Raw genomic sequence first — 21258 nt, 5'->3', positions numbered from 1 at the left:
TGAACTTCTTCCAAGCACATTGTGAAGTCTTTGCAAATAGACCCTGCTTGTCAAACAGGAGAAGCAGGTTCTGAAGCTGGGTCTTCTACACACAATTACCATCACACTCCACTAAATACATGTAAGCTACCAGCAGGAGAACCTCACAAACTGAGCATCATGCTTCAAAGTAAAATATCTCTGTTTGCAAATGCTGCACAACCTCAAGGTACACTCTCTGCAACAAAGTCAGTTGTTGCTCTAAGGACTATGCTTGGGATTCAAATCGTGCAAACACCTCTATCCAAATTGAGCCACTGAACTGTTGGATGCAGTCAGTCTCACAGGGACATCTCGGTTCCTTGTACGGCCGAAGTAAAGAAACACCAACTCCAATACAGCTGGTTAAGGAAAATTCCCTGTTTGACCATTCCGGAGCCACTCTGGCAGTTGCACTCCCACCACTCCAGACTTTCACTGCTGGGACTGAAGCCCCTTCACACTTGGCAGCTCCAGGGACTTCAGATGAGTGCCTCATTTGACTCCCTACACGCCTGACAACTGTGCCCATATACTGTAAGGGTGTCTTCCTGCTGAGTCCTTGGCTCCTGCTGTGTCCCTGATTGCATCACAAAGAGCATGGGACCTTTGGCACCTCCAGGTGATCAGACAAAGGGTCCACACCAGGTCACGTGGGGCTCCCACCATTTCCCCCCACCCAGGGCACAACCTGCAGCTCACTGTGCACTGCACACCCAGCTACTGGCACTAAATGTATTCCTCAATATAGCCCATCCTGAGGAAAGCCCTATTTGAGGTGGGATCAATCTCCCTTTGGTTTCCCCTGTCCCCTACAGAAAGAAACCCTAAATTACTAGTTAGATGTTTAAAGTTAGATGTTTAATTCTTAGACAGCTTTAGTTACACAGAAGCTGAAGCTTTTACACTTTCTTGACGATAAAAAAAAATTGCTCCACAGCTACGGCAATCCCTCTTAAGTCAAGCATTTCCTTTGCTAGAACAGCAACTTCTTGATTTGAAAAAAAAAAAAAATCCTGGATAATAGGCAAAATACAGTTTTGGGCTCTAAAGAGAAAATTATTTTGGTCTCAATAACCCTCCTCCCCCTAATGCAGTTTTCAGACTTAGAGCCAGGACATTAAAAAAAGGTCTGAGGCAATTCTAAATACAATGTAAAGCATGGAGTTTTCTTTATCTTCAGAGATTTTACTTATTACCTGAATTGCCTTATTTGCCTGATTCCCATAATGAAGGTTTTCAAAACACCACTTTGTTCTTAAATGATAAAAAAAAGCAATGACTATAAACAAAATCCTCAAGTGTTGTTTCACCTACTGACTAAGATTAGATGCCAATTTAGATCACGGAAAGCTGTAACACTTCAATTTCTGTGTACTATGATATTTTTACTAGGTTGCAAAGATTACCTACATAATTCTCTCTTCATTTTTTAAAGCATAAAACTATCTTCTGTCGTATTTATGTGATGCCTTGAACAAAGCTTTTCTCAACTAAGCTACTGGAGCTTGTTCACACTACACTTTGTCTTGCTTCTGTCATTTTTATGTTGCCCTTTCAGCACAGCTGAGAAGATCATACAGTGTCCCAATTCAAATGCATGACTGTGATCCCTGAAGAAGGGTTTCCACGAAACAGGGTCAAACAGAACAGAAAGCACATGAGAATTATACTGCTGCCTTGTTTCTGCACACAGGACAGAAAAATAAAGGCAAATAAATTTATCCAAGAAAAAATATCTCCAGGTAATTGTCAGTTTGAAGACATTATCATATTTTATGACAGTACTGGCTTCAGGCCTTAAAAAGAAGTAAAAGACTCTTTGAACAAGATACAGGGAAAAGACTATCTTTGACAAGAAATCAGCACAGGAATATGCCTGAAGTGCTAACATACAGTGCCCATGCAGACATAGCATTTTTATAGATCAAGTTTTTTAAATGGAAACAGTACTTCTAAAGCTCAGTCTTTCATGGCTAGAAATAAACGTTCTCTATTGGGAAACCCTTATAGAAATGAATTAAAAAATCAGAAGCCCGGATTGGAGAGAAAAGCTTTGCTATGGGAGGGAGAAGGAGGGGGAAAGATGGAAAAGCCATAGTCTTTTAACATCTTTCCTGCTCTCCAAAAAACTATGTAACTACAGTTGACTTTAGCATAAGCATGTATTTTTTACACAAAAATAGGGACCAAGAAACTCGTATGTAAGGCATGAACTCTCTGACACCAGCACCCCTTTGCAATATCAACAAACCTCCTTCAGTTGGCAGCACCTGCCACTGCAAGTCCCAGACCCTTGCTATAATCTACTCTCTAGGCATTATGGAGACAACCTTCCCCCCCGAGATACACAGTTGATAAAAAAGAATCATTTACCTCCCTTGCCTATAAGGCCTCATGATTGTTTATACAGCACTGCCAAGCATCTTCAGAAGGATGCTGTAACAGCATTCAGATGCTCTCCAGATAGCCACAGAGAATCAATGCTTATGCGCCCTGAGGAAAGTCAGTGACAAGTAAATTCCTAAATCCCAAAGTTTTGTAAAAATCCCGTCTGTAAAAATCAATCAAGAAATTGTATTGTATTAGTTCATGGATTCAAGCTTTCTTTGAGCAGCAAATAGCACAGGGAAGGCAGGAGCTTGCCAGCTATACTGAGGTGAGTTTTCCCGGCAGAGATGTCTTGCCTCAATCTTAAAAAAAAAAAAAAAATCTACTTTTTTTTTTGCATTTGCTGGAGCCACAAGGTGCTCTAGCTATATTTACAGAGTAGTTGGGGGCTGTGGAGCAAAAATGCTTTTGGCTTAGGTGCTTAAACATAGCAGTGCTCTAGAGAAATACTGTGGCGAACATCAAACATCATCTGCTGGCACAGACACTTTCTCTTCTCTGCTGCATCGCTTCTGACACTGCCTATATCACTGTCGTATCCAAGTGCCTCCCAGCAGTGCACTAAGTGCTGCAGCTCATATCTGATGCTCAGTTTATTCTCTCTCCTCCCTGAGGGAGAATCATATGCACAGCAGTATGCATTGTTTTGAGAGTACAACTTTTAAACAGGAGCAAACAGCTTCTACAGGAAGCTGAAAGCATATGTCCTGAATGAAAGGTGCTCAGATACATTATGCTTAACAAAAGTTCACAGACTAGGACCAATATCCTCCTCTCCCTTCCATTAACAGTCTCTTCTGCAAAGAATGGCTTTATCCCTTTGGAACAATGTTCTACTGAACCAAAAGCCAAATCATGGAACCATTTAGACTGGAAAAGATCTCTAAGATCATCAAGCCCAACCATTAACCCAGCACTGCCATGTCTACATGTTTTTAAAATACTTGCAGGGATGGCGACTCAAGCACTTCCCTGGGCATCAACCACTCAAACACTGTCCCACAATCAAAGTTTTTACAACACATACTGGTGATGAAGTACACCATGACTGTACAACCAAATCATTCACTGATGCTTGAAAAGTGAATTTGGAATCCCTGAATAAGAGGAACTATCAGTTTATTACCCAACACAGGATATCAGCCTTTGCTTCCTCTCTGTTTTGCAGGCTCCCTCATTTTCATGTCACCTGCACCAAAAGCTTATACTCTCCTTGAACTAGAACAATGCCTTCCAGTTCCTTAGCAATACTCCTCACACTAATTTGGCTTCCTCAGCTGTGCACATCTTTATCATTACATCCTGTTCCTGAAACAGGCCTGCCTAGAATATTTGATAAAATCTGAATGAAATTGCCTGAATAGTAATGTTATTAGGAAAATGCCATATGTCATGGGAATGATACAGTAAAGTTTCCTTAATAGCTTGTGTGCTTGATGGACAGAAAACACTTCCTCCTAATAAATGAGCAAAACCAGATTAAACAATTCCAATAACACTGGAACAAAGAATTAGATTTTCCAATGCAGAACTTTTGCATTGGAAAAGAATGGTCTCCAGAGGTGGCTCAGGGTTTTGTTATTGTGTTTTGACAAGTCATCAAAATCTACAGCCCGTAATAAGAATTTTTGTTCACAGACCAGAATTTTTTATGTACTGAGAAACAGAAAAAAAAAAAAACAAGAACAATTAAAAAAAGAATTCTACAGAGATGGCATTAAAAACAGACCAATCAGTTCTGCTCAAAAAGAGCTCTCCTATAATTCCCCAGGGGACCTACAAACAGCAACCAATAAAAGAGTTCCGAACTCTCCACCTGTTGATGTAGCTTTCTTCTCCATGAAGAATTAGAGTCCACACTAGCAGTAGAAAATAAAAGTTGCAAGAAAAGAGACAACAGCATCCCCATAGTCTTAATACTATTTCAGATTTTCAACAATAAAAAGTCTTACAAGAGCCAGAAAGTCACATTTGAGTCCCATATGTAGGTCAGAGACAAACTGTTCTTTCTAAAATAAATTAGCAATTAAAATTTAGAGATTTGATATAACTTCACACAAAGAAGTTTCCAGAGAAGCACATCTGCCATCTCTGCTGTGCTGGTGGACTGAGATGCTGTGAGTGCTAGAAGCACTGTCAGCACAGGAACCTAGAGATCCTGAAGGTCCAGAGCTCAGCCCCCAAGCTGTTAAGTCCAAAGTCACTGAACAAGTTCTGGTGACAAGCAGATGTTTTAAACTGTAGGGGTCCAGCATAAATAACCATTTGATTTCCATGGATGAAAAAACAAGTCCAAGGTACATAGCATGTTGCTGTTACCACAGTGGTCTTCTCTAGAATGAGCATCTCCAAGTCTTGGCTGAGGACTTTCTCGAGGACTGAGGCAGGTGAAAGTGTCAGCCAACACAAACAGGGCAGTGAAAAGGATGAAGATATAAATATGCAAGGAAAAAAGATTCTTCTTGGATTTTGATGAATGCACTATAAAAATGGGATCGAGGTAACTCAAAAACACTACAAGCAAACAGAATAATTCCATGGGGAAATTTGTATCCTGAGTTAGAATTCTTCAACCTGTACTCACTTTGAGCTGTCTGACTGTCTATCTCTTCTATCTATCACAGAGCCAGGTTGATTTTAAGAAATGGTTAACACACAGATGTAATATCCCTATGTAAATAACAGAAATACTTTTCTTGTAAGAAATATTCCCAAACCTCTGCAAAATGCTACCACAGAATTTACATATATCTTTTAGTTCTGATGGCATGACAATCCACTTTGAATTGGCTCCCATGGTAACCGCAACATTAACGTCCCCTGAGAGTCATCTCACACAAACACACACACACAGAGGACTGGGACATGTCTTTAGCTTTGCAGTTGAAGAGACAGAACACAAACTTGATTCAATGCAGGGAGTCTCCCTGCAACCGTACCCTCCTTTCAGCTAACAGGGTTCAGAAACACACCCTTTCCTTCCCTTAGGAAAGGAATTCAGCTCTCAAGTCATCTCCAACACTAGAGCATGCACTTCTCGTTAGGAACTGACCCTTGCTACCTTCTTTCCTCACACCTGATACAGCCTAATTGTATCACATGTACTTAAATCATTTCACTAGCAGCTTTTTGTTCCTCAGCAAGACCCAGTCTTGTAATTTTTCTGGTTTAGTTGGTGGAAGCCCAAGAAAGCCAAGAAACAAAGCTCTCAGTCAACTGGAGTTAGCTACTCTAGAGAGACACTGCCATGCAGTCAGCCCAGAGATGCAGCCCAGGGAAAAGTCCCCTCGCCTCCTTTGCCATACAGATGGCTCCAACACTCCTGAAAGCAAAGGCATCCTTTGCTCACCCATATCTCATCCAATTCCCCTTTCCAAGGCCATGCCTTTCACCTCCCTCACTAATGATCTTCCTTAACTGGCCAGCCTAAGCTGCTGCAGGACACTACAATATCATGCTCCCACAGCATCCCACCTTGAATTAGGAATACAGGAGTGAAATGCACCTCTCCTACTTCATCACTTTGAGGAGTGGTAATGACCAGACTGCAAGCAGTGAGGCGTCACTTACTGTTCCACCACATCACTGTGCTGTTCACTGCCACACACAAAAACAAGTCCATGTCTTTCTCATTTCCACCTGCTAGCAACTGAATTTCATGCAGGACTTTCACAAGATCTCACTGACAGACATAACTCCATCAGCATCCTCCTTCCCAGCCTGCTATAATATATTAGTATCAGAATCTGCAAACTCAGCCTCTAGCAAGACAGAAAGAGGCAGGAAAGTAGTGTGAGTGAGACCTATAGCAATGAGAAGGAAATGTTTTTTAGGAGAAAGACCAGAAAGTGATGGTTCACTCTTTGCCCCAAAAGAGTCTGTGCCTCTTGGCAAACCAAACTCTTTTGTTCATCTTCCAAACATATTTTGGCTGAGCTTTCAACTTCTAAAAAAGAGGCAGGAAATAGCAAATTAATTATAGTATCATGAAAGTGATAGTAAGCTAGAAGTTTATACAGCTTTTGTTTAAGGCTTTTGATGAAAATAAGGGGGTTTTGGGTCAATTGCTTAGATTCTAAAGTTCTGCTTAACATTTCTAGAACTTCAATTACTTGTAGATAACAAGCAATGCACGCTATCTAATGAAAATTACTATGAACACTACTCTTCCTTTGGGAAGTATCTCCAAGTAAATGTGCCAGAGATACTTACGCAAGCAACAGGTATTTTTGATTCAGTTTCTCAGAAGTGAGAAGATAATTTAAAATTCCTGCCCATTTGGCACAGCACACTGTTCCCTTCTGCCTACCGTTCTCTCCAAGACATGACATGGTAATTCACAAAGCAAATTCAAGTCCTAAACATATCTGCTATTTTACATCTGGTTCCTGATATTTTAACCTAAGAAGCAAACTGGAAAAAAAAATATTCCTATTACTGATGATTGCTTATACTTTCCTAAAATCCCCTTCTTTTGTTCTATCAGCCAGGTTATCTAGAGGATATTACCCTAATCCAACAAAGAATTTAAGAATATTTCCAGTGAAGGCAAAGGCTCTAATGGATCAAAATGCTTTATTTATTAGATTTTATCAGCTCAGGCTTCATATCCTAACTACTTCACCAAAATACCTCGCATTTTCGTTTTTCTGCCTGTTAGCAATAAATCAGGCACATGGGAGTTCACTTCTACCTTCCCAGGGGCAACTTTTCATACATCAGCTATCAGATGATGATACTAGTACCAACTTCCTCTAGACTTTTACCACAGTTATTAACAACTGGGTCAGCTGCCTGAAGAGCAAAAGGTCAGAGTGCACATCCAACATCCTGCCTGCCTTGAGGACAACCAGAAAACTAGCAGGACAACAGTTCCACAGAAAACAGCCAGTCAGCTGCTGCTCTTCATCCTCAGTACAGTCAGGATTGCCCAAAGCAGTCCTACCATCAGATAAACACTGGGCCAGGCTCTCCTCAGTTACACCAGAGCACTCACCTACTCGCTGCACTGGGTTGTGCTCTTTGCATGCAACTTTGTATGAGCACAGCCTTATTCAATGCAGTTACAGGACAAGAGCTGCAAGCAAGTTAATGAGCTAAAATAAACACTGCTCAAGGAAATTCCTACTGCTTCATTTGTCATGTCTTGTATTGCTTGATAGAAGATCACACAAATTAGGAACCAATGTCATCAGCATTGCAACATTCAGGAATTCAAAAGAAATGCATAAGACTGAAGAGTTGTTCCTGAATCCCTGCTCGCTTGCTGTGTTTGACACCAGCTGTCAGTACTTCCACAGAACTTGCTCTATTCTAGTCTTGCTCCATACCATACCAGTTACCCAGCTGGCAGCCCAGGAAACCTCACCTCAAACACATGTGAGAGAAGGGGGGAGGGGAGAGAGACTACAAACTCCCTGGGCACCTTCTTTCTCAAAGTCATATTGCAACGCCTCCACAGTAGCTTCTGCTTCTTGACCTCCTTTAAAAAGAAAAAAAACAAGCATTATCTTTGCCTGGAGGTGTCAAGGAAATGAACAATTTCAAAGCTAAGAGAAGCAAGATGCACCCTCACTTGGAACTCCCTGTAGTCAATCCTATGGGACAGAGACCATAGCTAGCACTAGACAGCTGCTATTAACTACTGGAACCTGGATCCTTTTTACCACCTCCTCATGAGAGGCACATTGTACTCAGACATGGCTGTGACAGGTTCCAGGCACCAATGAAGCCACCAGTGCTGTCCAAAGCAGAAACTCTTCCTTTCCTGTACCTCACTCCTGCTCCCAGAAACACCCACTCACAGCTGCTTATGTGTTCCTGATTGTTAAAATTAGCATCTTCCCCAGAATAGAAAAGGGTCTTGATAAAGAAAGAGTCAGCAATTAGCAGGAGTGGGGAAATACATCTGCCCCATGGAAAATCTTCTGAAGTCAAACGGCAAGTCCACAAGTCAGCAGCAACAGAATATTCAAAGTTCTCAGGTTCCCCTAAATTTTCCTGTTACAAAGTTGTACAAAGGATCTTGTTTTCTAAAAGAAAATAGAGCCCATAAAATTGAAGAAACATATTAGTGCAAAAATATTTCAGTAGGTATCTTTGGACAACTGATACAGAACTCATGTATTGGCGGCAGAGTGACAAGTTACTAAAATACATCATTACTCTTCAGAAAGCAGGAATACAACACATATCCTCTTTATTCCAGCTTGTTAATCTAAGCCTAAACAAGAATAGGTACTTCAGGTGAACAAGAACTTCAGATATTTTTCAAGCATTTCATAAAGTAATAGCAATAAAACATCTAGATAAGGAAACATTTTACATTAAATGGGGAACAAGCAAAACAAACCCAACCAACAGCCAGGACTTCCCAGCAAAAAGATTAATGTATTTAAGAAAGGAAGGTGGTGGGAGGAAGGTCAAGAAATAGATGTCCCATACCACAAAGAAGAAAAACTATTGCATATTTAATGGAATAGAAGATTTTTATTTGAAAACCTATCAGATTTTGAAAGCATAACCATCTTCCTTCCCTTCCCTCCCTTTGTAACCATTTTCCTCTGTGATGCAAGGGGGAATGTGGGGGAGGGCAGACTACCACACCCCATTGTCTCCTAGCAAGGCTGTATTTCCTTTTCCAGGGGACCCGTGTCCTGTATCCCAATTCTACAGTAACATGGCCTGCAGTTTATTAGGCTCTTCTCATCCCAAAACACCAAAACCAAAACCATAATCCCACGCTTTGCCAAAGCAAAGAATAACAAAGATTCCCATCTTAAAGTCTTAAAGTACTCCTGTGTGTCCCAAGAAGCTTGCAAGGGAGCAGATCTATCTAGCAATCATGAATCCTGCAATTCCTGAACTGACTGGCCTCACTAATTTGGTCCTAGCATTGGAGTACACGTGTTGTCTGTTGTTCCACAGTCATACAAGCCAGCAGTCTGGAAGAAAGGAAAGTGGTAGTTGACATCTGTGACAATCAGAGAACATTCTTTATCACAAGGAAAGAAGAATTTTATTCAAGGCAGGGCAAGAGAGTCATTGTCACTCACCAAAACAGCTCACAAGCTTCATCAATTAATGCACACAGACTGAACCTGCCGTGACTTTTGAATAAGAAAATGTTCCCCCCCCCCTTTTACGCCAGACCACAATCTAAAATTACTCATCTTTACCAAAGCAGAAAGAAAACACAGTCAGAAGGGTGACAAAAGCATTGCTTAAGAGCTTCAACTAACTGCAGCTTCAGACCTGTACCTTACAGCCAGGACTGTATTTTGAAAAAGGGAAGAAGAGGAAGGGGAAAATAGTCATATTACACACTCACAGAACATGCTCAGGAGAGTCAAACTTTGAGTCTCTCACGTCCAAAACATACAAGGACACTCACACCTATTACATTTTTTATGCTACCACCACTGCACTAAAGTCAGCTCTTTCACAAAGCTAAAGGATGCCAGCAGGGTACTTCACTGACAAGGTGGGACCTCCATTTTTTGACAAATTTGATTAAAATTGGCTGACAGAGTCAAACATTATCACCATGTGGTAACTGTCTGATTGTGCCTGACAACCTCACACAGTGTGATTATGTAGGTTCATTTTTTCAAGTGTAGTTTCCCAAGGAAATGGGTGAGGGAAAGGCATTTTTACTGGCACTCCAAGCAAAAACAGGGTTTAATCTGGCACCCTTCACAAGTACTCAATTAGCTTCCAATTCAAGAACAGAAAAGAACAAATTAATTGACCATCAAAGTCTTAGAACAAGCCTGGTATTGTGCCATCAAATGGAAACAAGGGGAATTAGATTGCAAACAGCCTTGCTGCAGGCGTCCAAAGCTGCCCTCTGCCAACACTTCTCCCATGGGACACCTTTGGTTCTCATCAAAAGAGCCAACATAGTAATTGCAAGACAGACAGTAGATTTGAAGGCATGTACCAAGAGAATTTCCAGCAGTCAAAATCCACATACACAAAACCAGTGAGCTGACACAGTCATATGCACAAATCAGACTACCAAGGGGTCTAGCTTACGCAAACATTAACCAAAGTATAAATCAGTACTGTGACATGTTAAACAAAAGTCGAGGGATGAAAGCCACGAAAACGCTGCATCCCAAACTTCATCTTTACACAGGAGGTTAATCAGCATGAGTAAGCGAGTGAACGTGTTCACTTCTGTGCGTGCAGTATTCCCCAATGGTTTAGTCATTACAGCAAGAACCCAAGCCTTTAAAAAAAGATCTGCCTAAAAAGCTGAACACTTCAGAGAGCAAAATTAACTTGGAGGTTAACTTCCCTTCCGAAAGAATTGTATTAGACTATTATCTACAGAAGTCAAAATCAGGCCAACATTTAAGGGCCACAGGGGGAATAATACAATGATTGCAAAGGAAAAAAAGCAAACAGTGGCTAGGTGCTCACATTTGTTTGAGTCATATACACAGTGGCATTCATAATGATACTAATTTTGAGTTCTGCTTTATAAGGCATATTCCTAAAATGAACTTATTTTCTAATTATGAGCTCCAGTGATCATGCACATTAAACAATGAAAACAAACGGCAGTAGATATTAATGTTGTGACAGTCCCGTTATCTCTCAAGCAGTGCATGAGGATGAAGCTGTTAGCCATCCTCACAGGCGAAATTCACTTCAAATGTCACTTCTAGCAAAGTTCCTACAGCTGTCACTTTACTCTCCCTCTATCCATACCAAAAGGAGGCAATTAGGGAAAACAATTAAAGATAAAAATTCTTACTCACCAAGAATATTTATAGTTTAGAGATCATGTCCTTAAAATGGTCTTGCTAGTTTTTTTAAATCAAAAACCCAAAACAAACACCCTCAAAAGTGATTGGGAAATGACTGGAATTTTTTCCTTTGTGATGCTGAACTTCTAAGGGGTTCCCTACTCATTGCCCTCCTTTAAAACGCAGAGGCAGCAAAGACTTGATCTTCAAGGTTTCATGTTTGTCAGCAGATGAGGTATTGCTATTTTGCCACAGAGCACTTAAGGCTTCTAACAGTCCTTCATTATCTCCCCAGGAGTATTCATTGGCAAACACAGCAGCACTGCATTGCTCAGCTGAAAAGCTTAAAGAAATATCTTCTACCTGTCACCTCAAGGCTCAGCTAAGTCCAACAAGCAAAAGCAAAAGTTTGATGCTTGAGAGCCCCAGCATACACAGCTCCTTAGTCTTATTTCCTATTTTGTCTAGATGCATTAAGCAAGAACAAGACAGACACAACAGTTTCCTAAGACTCACCACTTCAACCTTGGAGCAGGTGAGTTTCAAAGCCAAATTATACTACTGAGAGCAAGAAAACAGCACCTGATTCAGAAGCAGCAGGGAAATAAAAGATGTGCAGCCTATGGTAAAGTTACACTGCCTCCTTGTAGGACAACACCCCCTTGTAAGGGGGTAAATTGGGGCTGTTCAGCCTAGAGAAGAGAAGGTTGCTTGAAGACCTCAGAGCAAACCTTCCAGTATCTGAAGGGGGCCTACAGGGAAGCCAAGAAGGGAGTCTTCATCAGAACTGTAGTGATAGGACAAGGAGTAATGGGTACAAACTGAAAGAGGGGAAAATTAGATTAGATAATAGGAGGAAAGTTTTTACTATGAGGGTGGTGTGGTGAGACACTGGAACAGGTTGCCCAAGGATCCTGTGAATACCTCAACCCTGGCAGTGTTCAAAGCCAGGCTGGATAAGGCCTTGAGCAACCTGGTCTAGTAGGAGGTGTCCCTGCCCATGGCAGGGGGCTTGGACTAGATGATCTTTAAGGTCCATTCCAACCCCTTAGCATTCTATGATCAGAAAACTCTGTTACTTAATGGTTTTGTGCCTGCTGCATTACTGCTCTCCCAGCATCACAAGTGATTCCAGACAGACATCAAGCCTATAAAAAGAAGAAAAGCTTTGAAGTCTCAGCCCATATTGTTGTAGCAGTGGCATAACCGATAGGTGTTTCTTAATGTGTCTTTTAGCTTAAATATGCAATAACTTTCACAATACCATCAACACAGAGCTGAAACAAAAAATAAAAGTTCTACAAGATGGCTCAGAGAAATCACAGGCTTCTCCCAGGACAGACACATGGACAACATCTGGAAGACATTCAGGTTATCCCCACACAGAGCAAGCAAGAGTCTTGAACTGAGAGAAGAGCATCTCATTTGAATTGGGGGAGCAGGACTGCTCAGTTACTCCTCAATATCCTAAGAAGTCTTCCAGTGATTGCACAGAATAGACGTTCAAGGACAATAGCATGTGATGAAAGAACATTCAGAGATAAGACTGTGTAACTCTTTTTGCCTTCTATGCACTATTCCATCAGGGTTAAAAGGATGCAAGCTGGCCCTCACCTTAGTCTGAATTCCTGAACAGAGACACAAATAGCAGTAATACAGGCATATACTTAAAAACAGCATTCCTATGCTGATTCATACTGAAGCTGGGACAGAGAATGACACATTCTACATAACACGTTTAAAAAGTTTTGAATGAGACATCCAATTTACATTTCCTTCAATAAAAATAGATCTGCTTTATTCAGAATTGCTGCTATTCCTATTGTAGTTCGTAAGAAATGCAAATTCCCAGAAGAAATACGCATTATTCACTTTCAGAGTGTGAAAGAGATATTTGCATAGAATCACAGAATCATAAAATGGGTAAACGTTGGAAGGAACCACAATGGGTCGTCTGGTCCAACCTCCTTGCTCTAGCAGGGTCATCCCAGAGCACATTCCACAGGATTGCATCCAGACCATTCTTGAATATCTCCAGTGCGAGAGACTCCACAATTTCTCTGGGCAACCTGTTCTAGTGCTTGGTCACCTACACAGTAAAGAAGTTCTTCCTCATATTCAGGTGGAACTTCTTGTGCATCAGTTTCTGCCCATTGCCTCTTGTTCTATTGCTTGGTACCACTGAGAAGAGCCCTTGACACCCTCCCTTCAGATACTTCTACGCATTGATGAGGTCTCCCCTCAGTTATCTCTTCTTTAGGCTGAACAGTCACAGTTCTCTCAGCCTGTCCTTGTAAGAGAGATGTTTCAGTCTCCCAGTCACCTTCGTGGCCCTCTGCTGGACCCGCTCCAGGAGCTCCATGTCTCTCTTGTACTGAGGAGCCCAGAACTGCACACAGCACTCCAGGTGAGGCCTCACCAGAGCTGAATAAAGGGACAGGATCACCTCCCTCAACCTTCTGGCAATGTTCTTCCTAATGCACCACAGGATGTCACTGACCCCAGGGGCATACTGCTGGCTTATGGACAGCTTGTTTTCCACCAGGACCCCCAAGTCCTTCTCCACAGAGCTGCTTTCCAGCAGGTCGCCCCCCAGCTTGTACTGGTGCATGGGGTTATTCCTTCCCAAATGCAGGACCCTGCATTTGCCCTTGTTGAATTTCAGTTCTCTGCCCATCTCTCCAGTCTGTCAAGGTCCTCCTGAAGGGCTGCACAGCATTCCAGGATATCAGCCACTCCTCCCAGCTTTGTGTTGTCAGTGAACTTGCTGAAAAGGCATCTGTCCTTTTATCCAAATCAGTGATGAACAAGTTAAGCAATACTGGGCCCAGTGTCGAACTTTGGGTGACACCACTAGTGACAGGCCTCCAACTAGCCTAGATAGGTCTTGGCCTTCCTTGTCTTATTTCTAACTACTCTGACAACCTCTCTATATTCATTCCAAGAGGCCGGACCCTGCTTCCATCTCCTGTGCATTTCCTTCTTATGATTGAGTAATGACAGGAGTTCATTTTTTCATCCATGCAGGTCTCTTGCCCCCTTTGCCCAGTTTCTTGCTCATCGGGATGCATCCTTCTTGAGCCTGGAGGAAATGATCCTTGAATATCAACCAATTCACTTGGTTTTTGAGAAGCAGGGTCTCACTTCAAAACACAGATTCAGAACAACCTAATAATTCATTAAAAATACCTTTTCTAGAATGCATTTCCATTACCTTCCATTACTAGTCAGCGGACTGACTTGGAGCCAAGTTCAACTAATGCCAATCACATGAAAAATTATCCACAGAATCTACTCCTTACACAATAGCATTGACTGACATCATGCATCAAGGGAAATATTTTGACCTATGATATGACACTCCCAACATATAAAGATTTATTTTTCTATGTGAGCATGTAAGTGTAGCCTAGCAACAGCCAGAGTCAGTACCTTCTTTCACACGCATCTGACCCCAATAAAGCATATCTTTTGTCCCAAACCCTAATGGGTTTTTCTGACAGAAAATAGTGAAAGAACAGTGTTCCCAAGAAAATTATGAACTACATACACATACAAACATATTAAAAAAGGAATAATATATCCCAGTAGATAAAAGGTTTTCCAAATTTAGTTTTCAGTCTCATGTTCTCTGGGTGCTCAATGTATACAATCGAAACACTGTTTAGCTCCAGAACGGTCTACTAGCATTTCATTTCAAGTTCAGGATTGCAATCCTGCTTTTTGTCTTGCTTCTTCCCCTCAGGATCCTGAGCTCCATCCATCTCATGGCCCCTACGACCAAGGCTGTACACAGCTTTTATTCTCAACCTTCCCTGTTTTTAGGTATGTATGTAAGCAGAATGCACTTTTTCTCTATACATTGCTTGTTCACAGCACTTGCTTTCCTCTCCCCTAGCCCCTCACACACACAGTCCACATGAGCACCACCATCCTTACACAAGTTACTTCCTAAGAAGCAGATGTGAGCTGTCTAGAAACAAACCTGTAAAGCAAATACACTGCTGCCATCATCCACATTTTGGGATGGGGTCCCTTTGGACTAGACTAGTATCCTACGTGCTCCTAGAACACAGTTTCCAGTTTAGTTTTATCCAAAAATGAAAATAAAATTCACACTCTGAAGTTACTTCATTATTCAAATTTAAGTGTGGTAAGGTGGAATAATCAGGAAAATTAGCTTCAAAAAACATACTGTCCAACATCAGTGCACACACAGGAGCCCATGGTCAAATTCACTGTGCCTTTGTTACACAGGACCAGTATTACACACTTGGAAGGTGCAAGGTGCTGAGCAGAAAGAAACATGAGACAACCTGAACCCAAGGAAATCTTGCCTTAATTTCCAAATTTTGGATATCTGATCAAAAACCCCAAAACATGAAAAGTTTCGTATCTCTTCCAAAGCACTTGTACAAAAGTGACTGAAAGAAGTTATACCAAGTAGTATATTTTAACTGTTCTACCTCAGTGGCATCTGAATTATTTTTATTGTTATGACATAGAAGTACTTGTTTTTGCAACTCATTAAAGGGACACAATCAGGTTAGAAATAAGCAGACACACTAAGTGGAAGTCAGGCTGAATAAAGATAAATCTTTGGCCACCAGTCCACTGCTTTATTTGCAGCACTAGGCAACATTTCAGCAAGCATGAAGATGTATATGCTAATATACAACGCCCTGTCCCCCAGCCAAATACACTGCTTGAGTTCTTTACAGAAAATTCTACCAAACAGGGCTTTAAGACAAATGCTGGTGTGTTCTGTCTGCACTCTGACTAGACAAAAATGAACACTAACATATGCTTTCCTAACTATCCAAAGCTTAAGGTTAGTAGCATATTGTATACATAGATATGGGGGGCAGGTTTGTGCTCACATGTATAGTATTGCAAATTGCCACAACATAACACCTATTTCCAGCTAAAATACATAACATACACCCCCCCAAAAATCAGCAGGCCAGCAAAGAGTGCCACACACAAGGCTGTGTACCTGTCAGAACCTGGGATGCTGGATTAAGCACTCAGGAGACCCAGGTTCCATTCCCAGCTCCAGGTATGTTGGAGATACGCTCTGCTTCATCTTCCTTCATTCAGAGGACATATTCCCAAGAACAGGAGCTTTCTTTCCCTGTGCAGTGCCTTAGTGCTTACAGGGTCTCTGATAACCAACAGAGCAAAGATTATTTCCCTCCTTTTCATACTTGCAACAGCAACAGGCTGACAAAACTGCAAGTCATCAGTAACCGTAAATAAGAGAGAAAAATACATAATGGAGGCAAATTACATTTGGAAAAAAACATTGAGGGGAAAGGAACAAATCATCATTCTTCATCAGCCAAGATATTATTTAGTCATGATCTGGAGTGTTCACACCTTCTCTGCCCAGTCACAAACTTCGACAGCTCTGAAAGGCACTGCAGCAGCACCCCAACGCCTCTCCTTCCGCCAAGCCTAGGCAGCATAACAGGATCATTCTGTCATTCAAGTTCCCACTTAGTTAATCGCTGTAACACCTTCAAGTCTCTACAGTGTATTTCACACAGAACATCTGCGCAAACTAAAGCAGCCCCGTGGGTCTGCCCCTTCCAGCCCAGCACAAACTCCTGAACATGTGGGCAATCTTGCCACCCAAGAGCAGTGGGCTTGGCATCCTGATTTACCTGTGTGCTTGGGCCTACTAACAACCCTGTTCTGGCCACTGTCTCCCAACATTATCTGTTGTATCATAAAGCCTCAGTTCAGATAAATACTTTGGCACGTGCTGCTCTGCCTTGGCTAAGCCAGACTGATGCAAGACATGTCTCAGAGCCAAGGAAAGAGACTAGTAAGGACATAGGAAGAAATTCTCCATGGACTTTTTAGCCAGAGGGTATCTACGAAGTGCTGCTCTCAGTGCCTTCACAGACTTGAAAACCTCTGGAAATGCACCTCTGAACGCTCAGCTGAACAGGGATTTGTCAGTACATTGCTGAATATGGATCCAGATTGCATGAGAATAAACAATATAGGATATCTCTTTTCTGTACCTTGAAAATTCCTACCCTAAATTTCTTTCACCCCCTCAGCAGTGGCAATTTATCCATGTTACATCCGTGTGGACCTGTTCAGTTCAGCTCCTTCTCCATTACCATGCATTTGGCAGGTGATACAAGGAATGTTTTGTTGCTGTGATAACCACTGTTTGTCATGATGTGGCATTTTCAACTACCTAAAGAAAAAAGTTCATATTGCACCTTCCAACAGCCAAATGAGACACTGTGGTGACAAGAAAATACGGCGGTGTAACTCTTCCTTCCCAATTACAGCTGCAGACAGCCACATGGATTGGTGCCAATAAAACGTAAGCTTCTGCCTCCATGGAAGTGAAATAACTTCTGCAGACTGAAAATGGAGGAGGAATAAACAGAAACTAATGTCAGGTCTTATAACTCATATTAGTGCTTGCATGCAGTTGAGTGTTGACAGTTTCCAAGGCAAGACAAGGGCAGATTTATAAACATATTTTTGAAAATGCAATACAATTGGCAGATTCATGGTTTTCAACCCTAACTGTTCCAAAAGTCCTGGGTACCCCATCCTATTTGGTCAGACATCCTCTTCTGACTCTGTAGTATGGAAATTATAGCATTGTCATGATTCTCAGCTCTTGGTCTTCTGCCACAGACTGTGAACCACTATTCTGCATCCAAATGGTCTGGGCAAGAGCAGAACCACCTGTCTCACATGCCCAGAACTGGGGTGTTTATCAAAGCCAAACACTACGGCTGTCTCTGCACACCAGCTTGTAACCAAGTTTGTAGTGAATCTTTGGCAGCTAAGTGCTTTATTGACAGACAGAGCTCTAGTTTATGTTGTTGCAAGGCTAAGCACAAGCAGCTGACCAGAATTATTTTATGTCTGTACAGTGAGAACTTTCAGCTCCCATACAATTGCAAAGCATGCTGCTCTGAATGCTATAGCAAGTTATTACCAGCAGTTTATATGCAGTGTGCTTTTTTCTACCCATTGTAGTAGCTGAGTGTTGCCATCCAACCAACTCAGGGAAAAAAAATTAAATTATTCCTATTATCCAATCTTGAACACAACACACTCACCTTTGCTCATCTTACTACAATCACTGCTGAAAATCTATAAAATCAGTTAATCTCAGGTCCAGGGCTTGTTCCATTGGACATCCCACAGCAAAGCACTGAGTGAGTAATAACCTGACCATCCCCAAAACTTACCAGTACCCACCTCAGGCAGGCTCAAATTCCAGCTTGAGACCAGCAAAATTCTCTCTCACCATTTATGGGAAGAGCACACAAGCAAGTGCTGGAACCAATCAATGCATCCAGCTGCTGGCAAACGTATCTATTTAATGTCAAAACACCATTCACTGTAAGCAGGTATCAGCTCAAAACCAAGTCATGAAGTGAGCTCCTGGTACGAGTCAGCTGTTTCACCAGCTATTACACTGAAAATCTTCCATCAGGTAACTTAATAACAGCAAAGAAAGCTGCAACATGGATACTTGTCACCTGTGAACCACAGAGATGTTAACGTCCTAAATGGTTGTAAGATGGAAAGAAGGGGATAATTACCCTATAGCAATAGACATTCATATTTTGGATTTTTTCTGGCCTAAATCGATGAAGGAATTAATTCAATTATTTTTCTGTACTACTGATTAACCATCCAAACACAAAATGCTAGCTACTAGAGCTGTGTTTTTTTCCTTCTCTTTCAAAAGATATTAGCTACAGTTCAGATACTTAAGTGTATAAATTCAGCCAGGCATGTTTAATAAAAGCTTTACCTCCTATCACTGCATTTTTAAAGTAGAGAATAGGCTGCCTTTTACCTTTCAGCATCATAATGAAAAAGTAACTCTTTCCATGGAATTGAAGAAAATACTGTGGCTAGCAGAGCCTTGTTGAGAGACAGATTAATTATCTACTTGAGTGTGCATGCAAGAGTAAGCTTGTCACAGCAAAGGGGAAAAAAAAGGCAATCACTTAGGGAAAGGCAGCAAAGCTGCTGTGCTAACATTCTCCTCCTTTAGACCTCCACACAGCCCAGCGTAATGAGAGAGATGGTGTTCAGAAACAGCAATAAAGCAAAATCAGGCTGGAAAATCTGCTGCCCTTTGAACAGGACTACTACTGGCAACCCACAGCACTGCCTCATCAGAGAGTGCACCCTACTCCATGGTCAAGAGTGGGGAAGCCACATTTAGAGTGGGTAGCTTAGAAAGGAACATGATGCCTTTCAAAACAAGACCAACACTGCAGCCATAAACCAAATCAAGTGCAACCAGTGCCAGCTTTCTAGGGACTAGATGTCACCTGGAGCTGTGCATGGCCCAGAGACACTCAGTGGTTGACTCGTATATCACAAGCACATGTAAAGAGTGGGAAGCTTAGGGAAAGCATCCCCTCAGTTCATTTATTTAATACAACCTCAGGCTGACATGATGCTTCCGTGCTCATCCCCAGCTCTCAGACTGGGTGTGGGAATGGATAGGAAGGTCTAGGAGAGAGACCTGATTCTGAATGAGTGACAAACAGCAAGAAAGTGCAGGGAAAAGAGGAATCTGCAAGGTTTCCAACCAAGCTTTGTCTTGCTCCTGTAGACATTATACCAACATCCTCTGGCCCTTCCTGAGGAAGTCTCTACGGTCTACAGAGTCAAATAAGACTCTGCCTTATTTGAGATCTCTGGCTGAGTTTGGACAACTATTACCTGTAGTCTGAGATACAGGCAAGTGCTATACCACACTGAAGGTCAAATGATAGCAAATGTTTCTTGTTGCCAGCAGCAGCTACGTTTCCTAACTTAAAGGAGAGTTAATGACCCACAACAACGAATCAAGATACAGGCACAAAACAAAGGGCATCACTCTTCATATTACTAACAGCATAGGACCAGGCTCTGTACTAGAAAAAAAAAGGAGAAGAAAAAATAGATTCAACTTGAAACAAGCTTTTAGAAGCTCTACAAAAGTATAAGCAGAGTTTTCTTTAACCCAAGTAGCAGCAGAGCCGCAAAGGGGTGACACACACACAGAGGTGTTCCATGCAGTGCTCTCCAACCCAGAATAAGGCACTCATGCAATACCTAAATTAGGCAGATCATCACAGTCAGCTTCTTCTAAGGTAAATGGAAAGAGATGGACAGCTCTTCCCACCAAGATGAAGTCATCATCTAGACATTAGCATCTCTCCATCTTTTATTTTAGACCCATCAACTAAGTGGTGTGAATCCAAACAAAAGTCTATTAGGAAAGGCTGAATTACACAGGGTGAACTAAACAGGATTAATATTATGCTCCCTTACTTTGCCTGCACTATTGTTAAATCTGAGTAGCTATGCTCAATTCAGATAAAAGTAAATGGTGAAAGCTACTCTCCAGAGAGACACAGAAATGCACGTTTTATGCTGCTTTGTGGCTCCTTCTAGAAAACAGCAGGATAAACTTTGCTTAAAACCCATACCACATGCACAAAGATAAATGCAACCTTCAGTCAAGTTCCAGCAAAGACAGCTTTTTTTAAACTTATTTTTTAGAACAGAATGGTCATTTTTCTAAGGAAACAGTGTTTTTTTGGAAATAGCAACAATATCATAGCAAGAGACAAATATCAGGTAAAAGTAAAAGGTCAAGTACATGAATGGGTGACCCTACTGTGATCATACTGCCTAAGAATTTCAGAATGGTTTCATTCCCTGACAGAAAGCTCAGAAATGCAGCAGCACTAGTAACCCAGAAACACTACAGTGACTCACTCGTGTTCAATGAACTCAGATGCTCAGGGGAAACAACAAAGGCATCAAACAGGACACAGCCTAGCCAAGTAGATGCAATATGGCAGCACAACCTGGACTCAAGCCATAGCTCCTTAGGCTGCCTTGCTGAGCACTTCACTTTCTGCCTCGCTTCTTATGTCCCATAAAATAAGCCCTGTTTTAGCAGACCTACAAATGAATATTACTGATAACCAGTAGATGTTCTCAGAGCACAAGCTGATCATGGCATACTGATGACCAAAAAAAAAAAAAAAAAAAAAAAAAAAAAACCAGCACAAGGAGATTTTATGTTCCAACA

At 41.6% G+C, this 21258-nt stretch overlaps 1 protein-coding gene across 2 annotated transcripts in view; it reads right to left on the bottom strand.

Annotated features, from left to right (window-relative positions):
- TSPAN4 (tetraspanin 4) overlaps positions 1 to 21258 on the bottom strand; it is a 428461-nt gene that overhangs the window by 393805 nt on the left and 13398 nt on the right. The window contains exon 1 of one of the 2 annotated variants that reach the window (XM_017811751.1): positions 442 to 535. The exons of the other annotated variant lie outside the window; for it this stretch is intronic. Within the exon in view, the coding sequence (XP_017667240.1) occupies positions 442 to 517 (76 nt within the window). The 5' untranslated portion in view covers positions 518 to 535. Of the gene's footprint in view, positions 1 to 441; positions 536 to 21258 lie in introns of those variants that run through there. 2 annotated transcript variants of the gene reach the window in all.

The sequence above is a fragment of the Lepidothrix coronata genome, unplaced genomic scaffold (assembly GCF_001604755.1).
Source record: "Lepidothrix coronata isolate B3197 unplaced genomic scaffold, Lepidothrix_coronata-1.0 Scaffold1, whole genome shotgun sequence".
NCBI classification, from domain to species: domain Eukaryota; kingdom Metazoa; phylum Chordata; class Aves; order Passeriformes; family Pipridae; genus Lepidothrix; species Lepidothrix coronata.
Note: the sequence above shows the minus strand (reverse complement) of the source record. Positions and strands in the feature narration are given on the sequence as shown.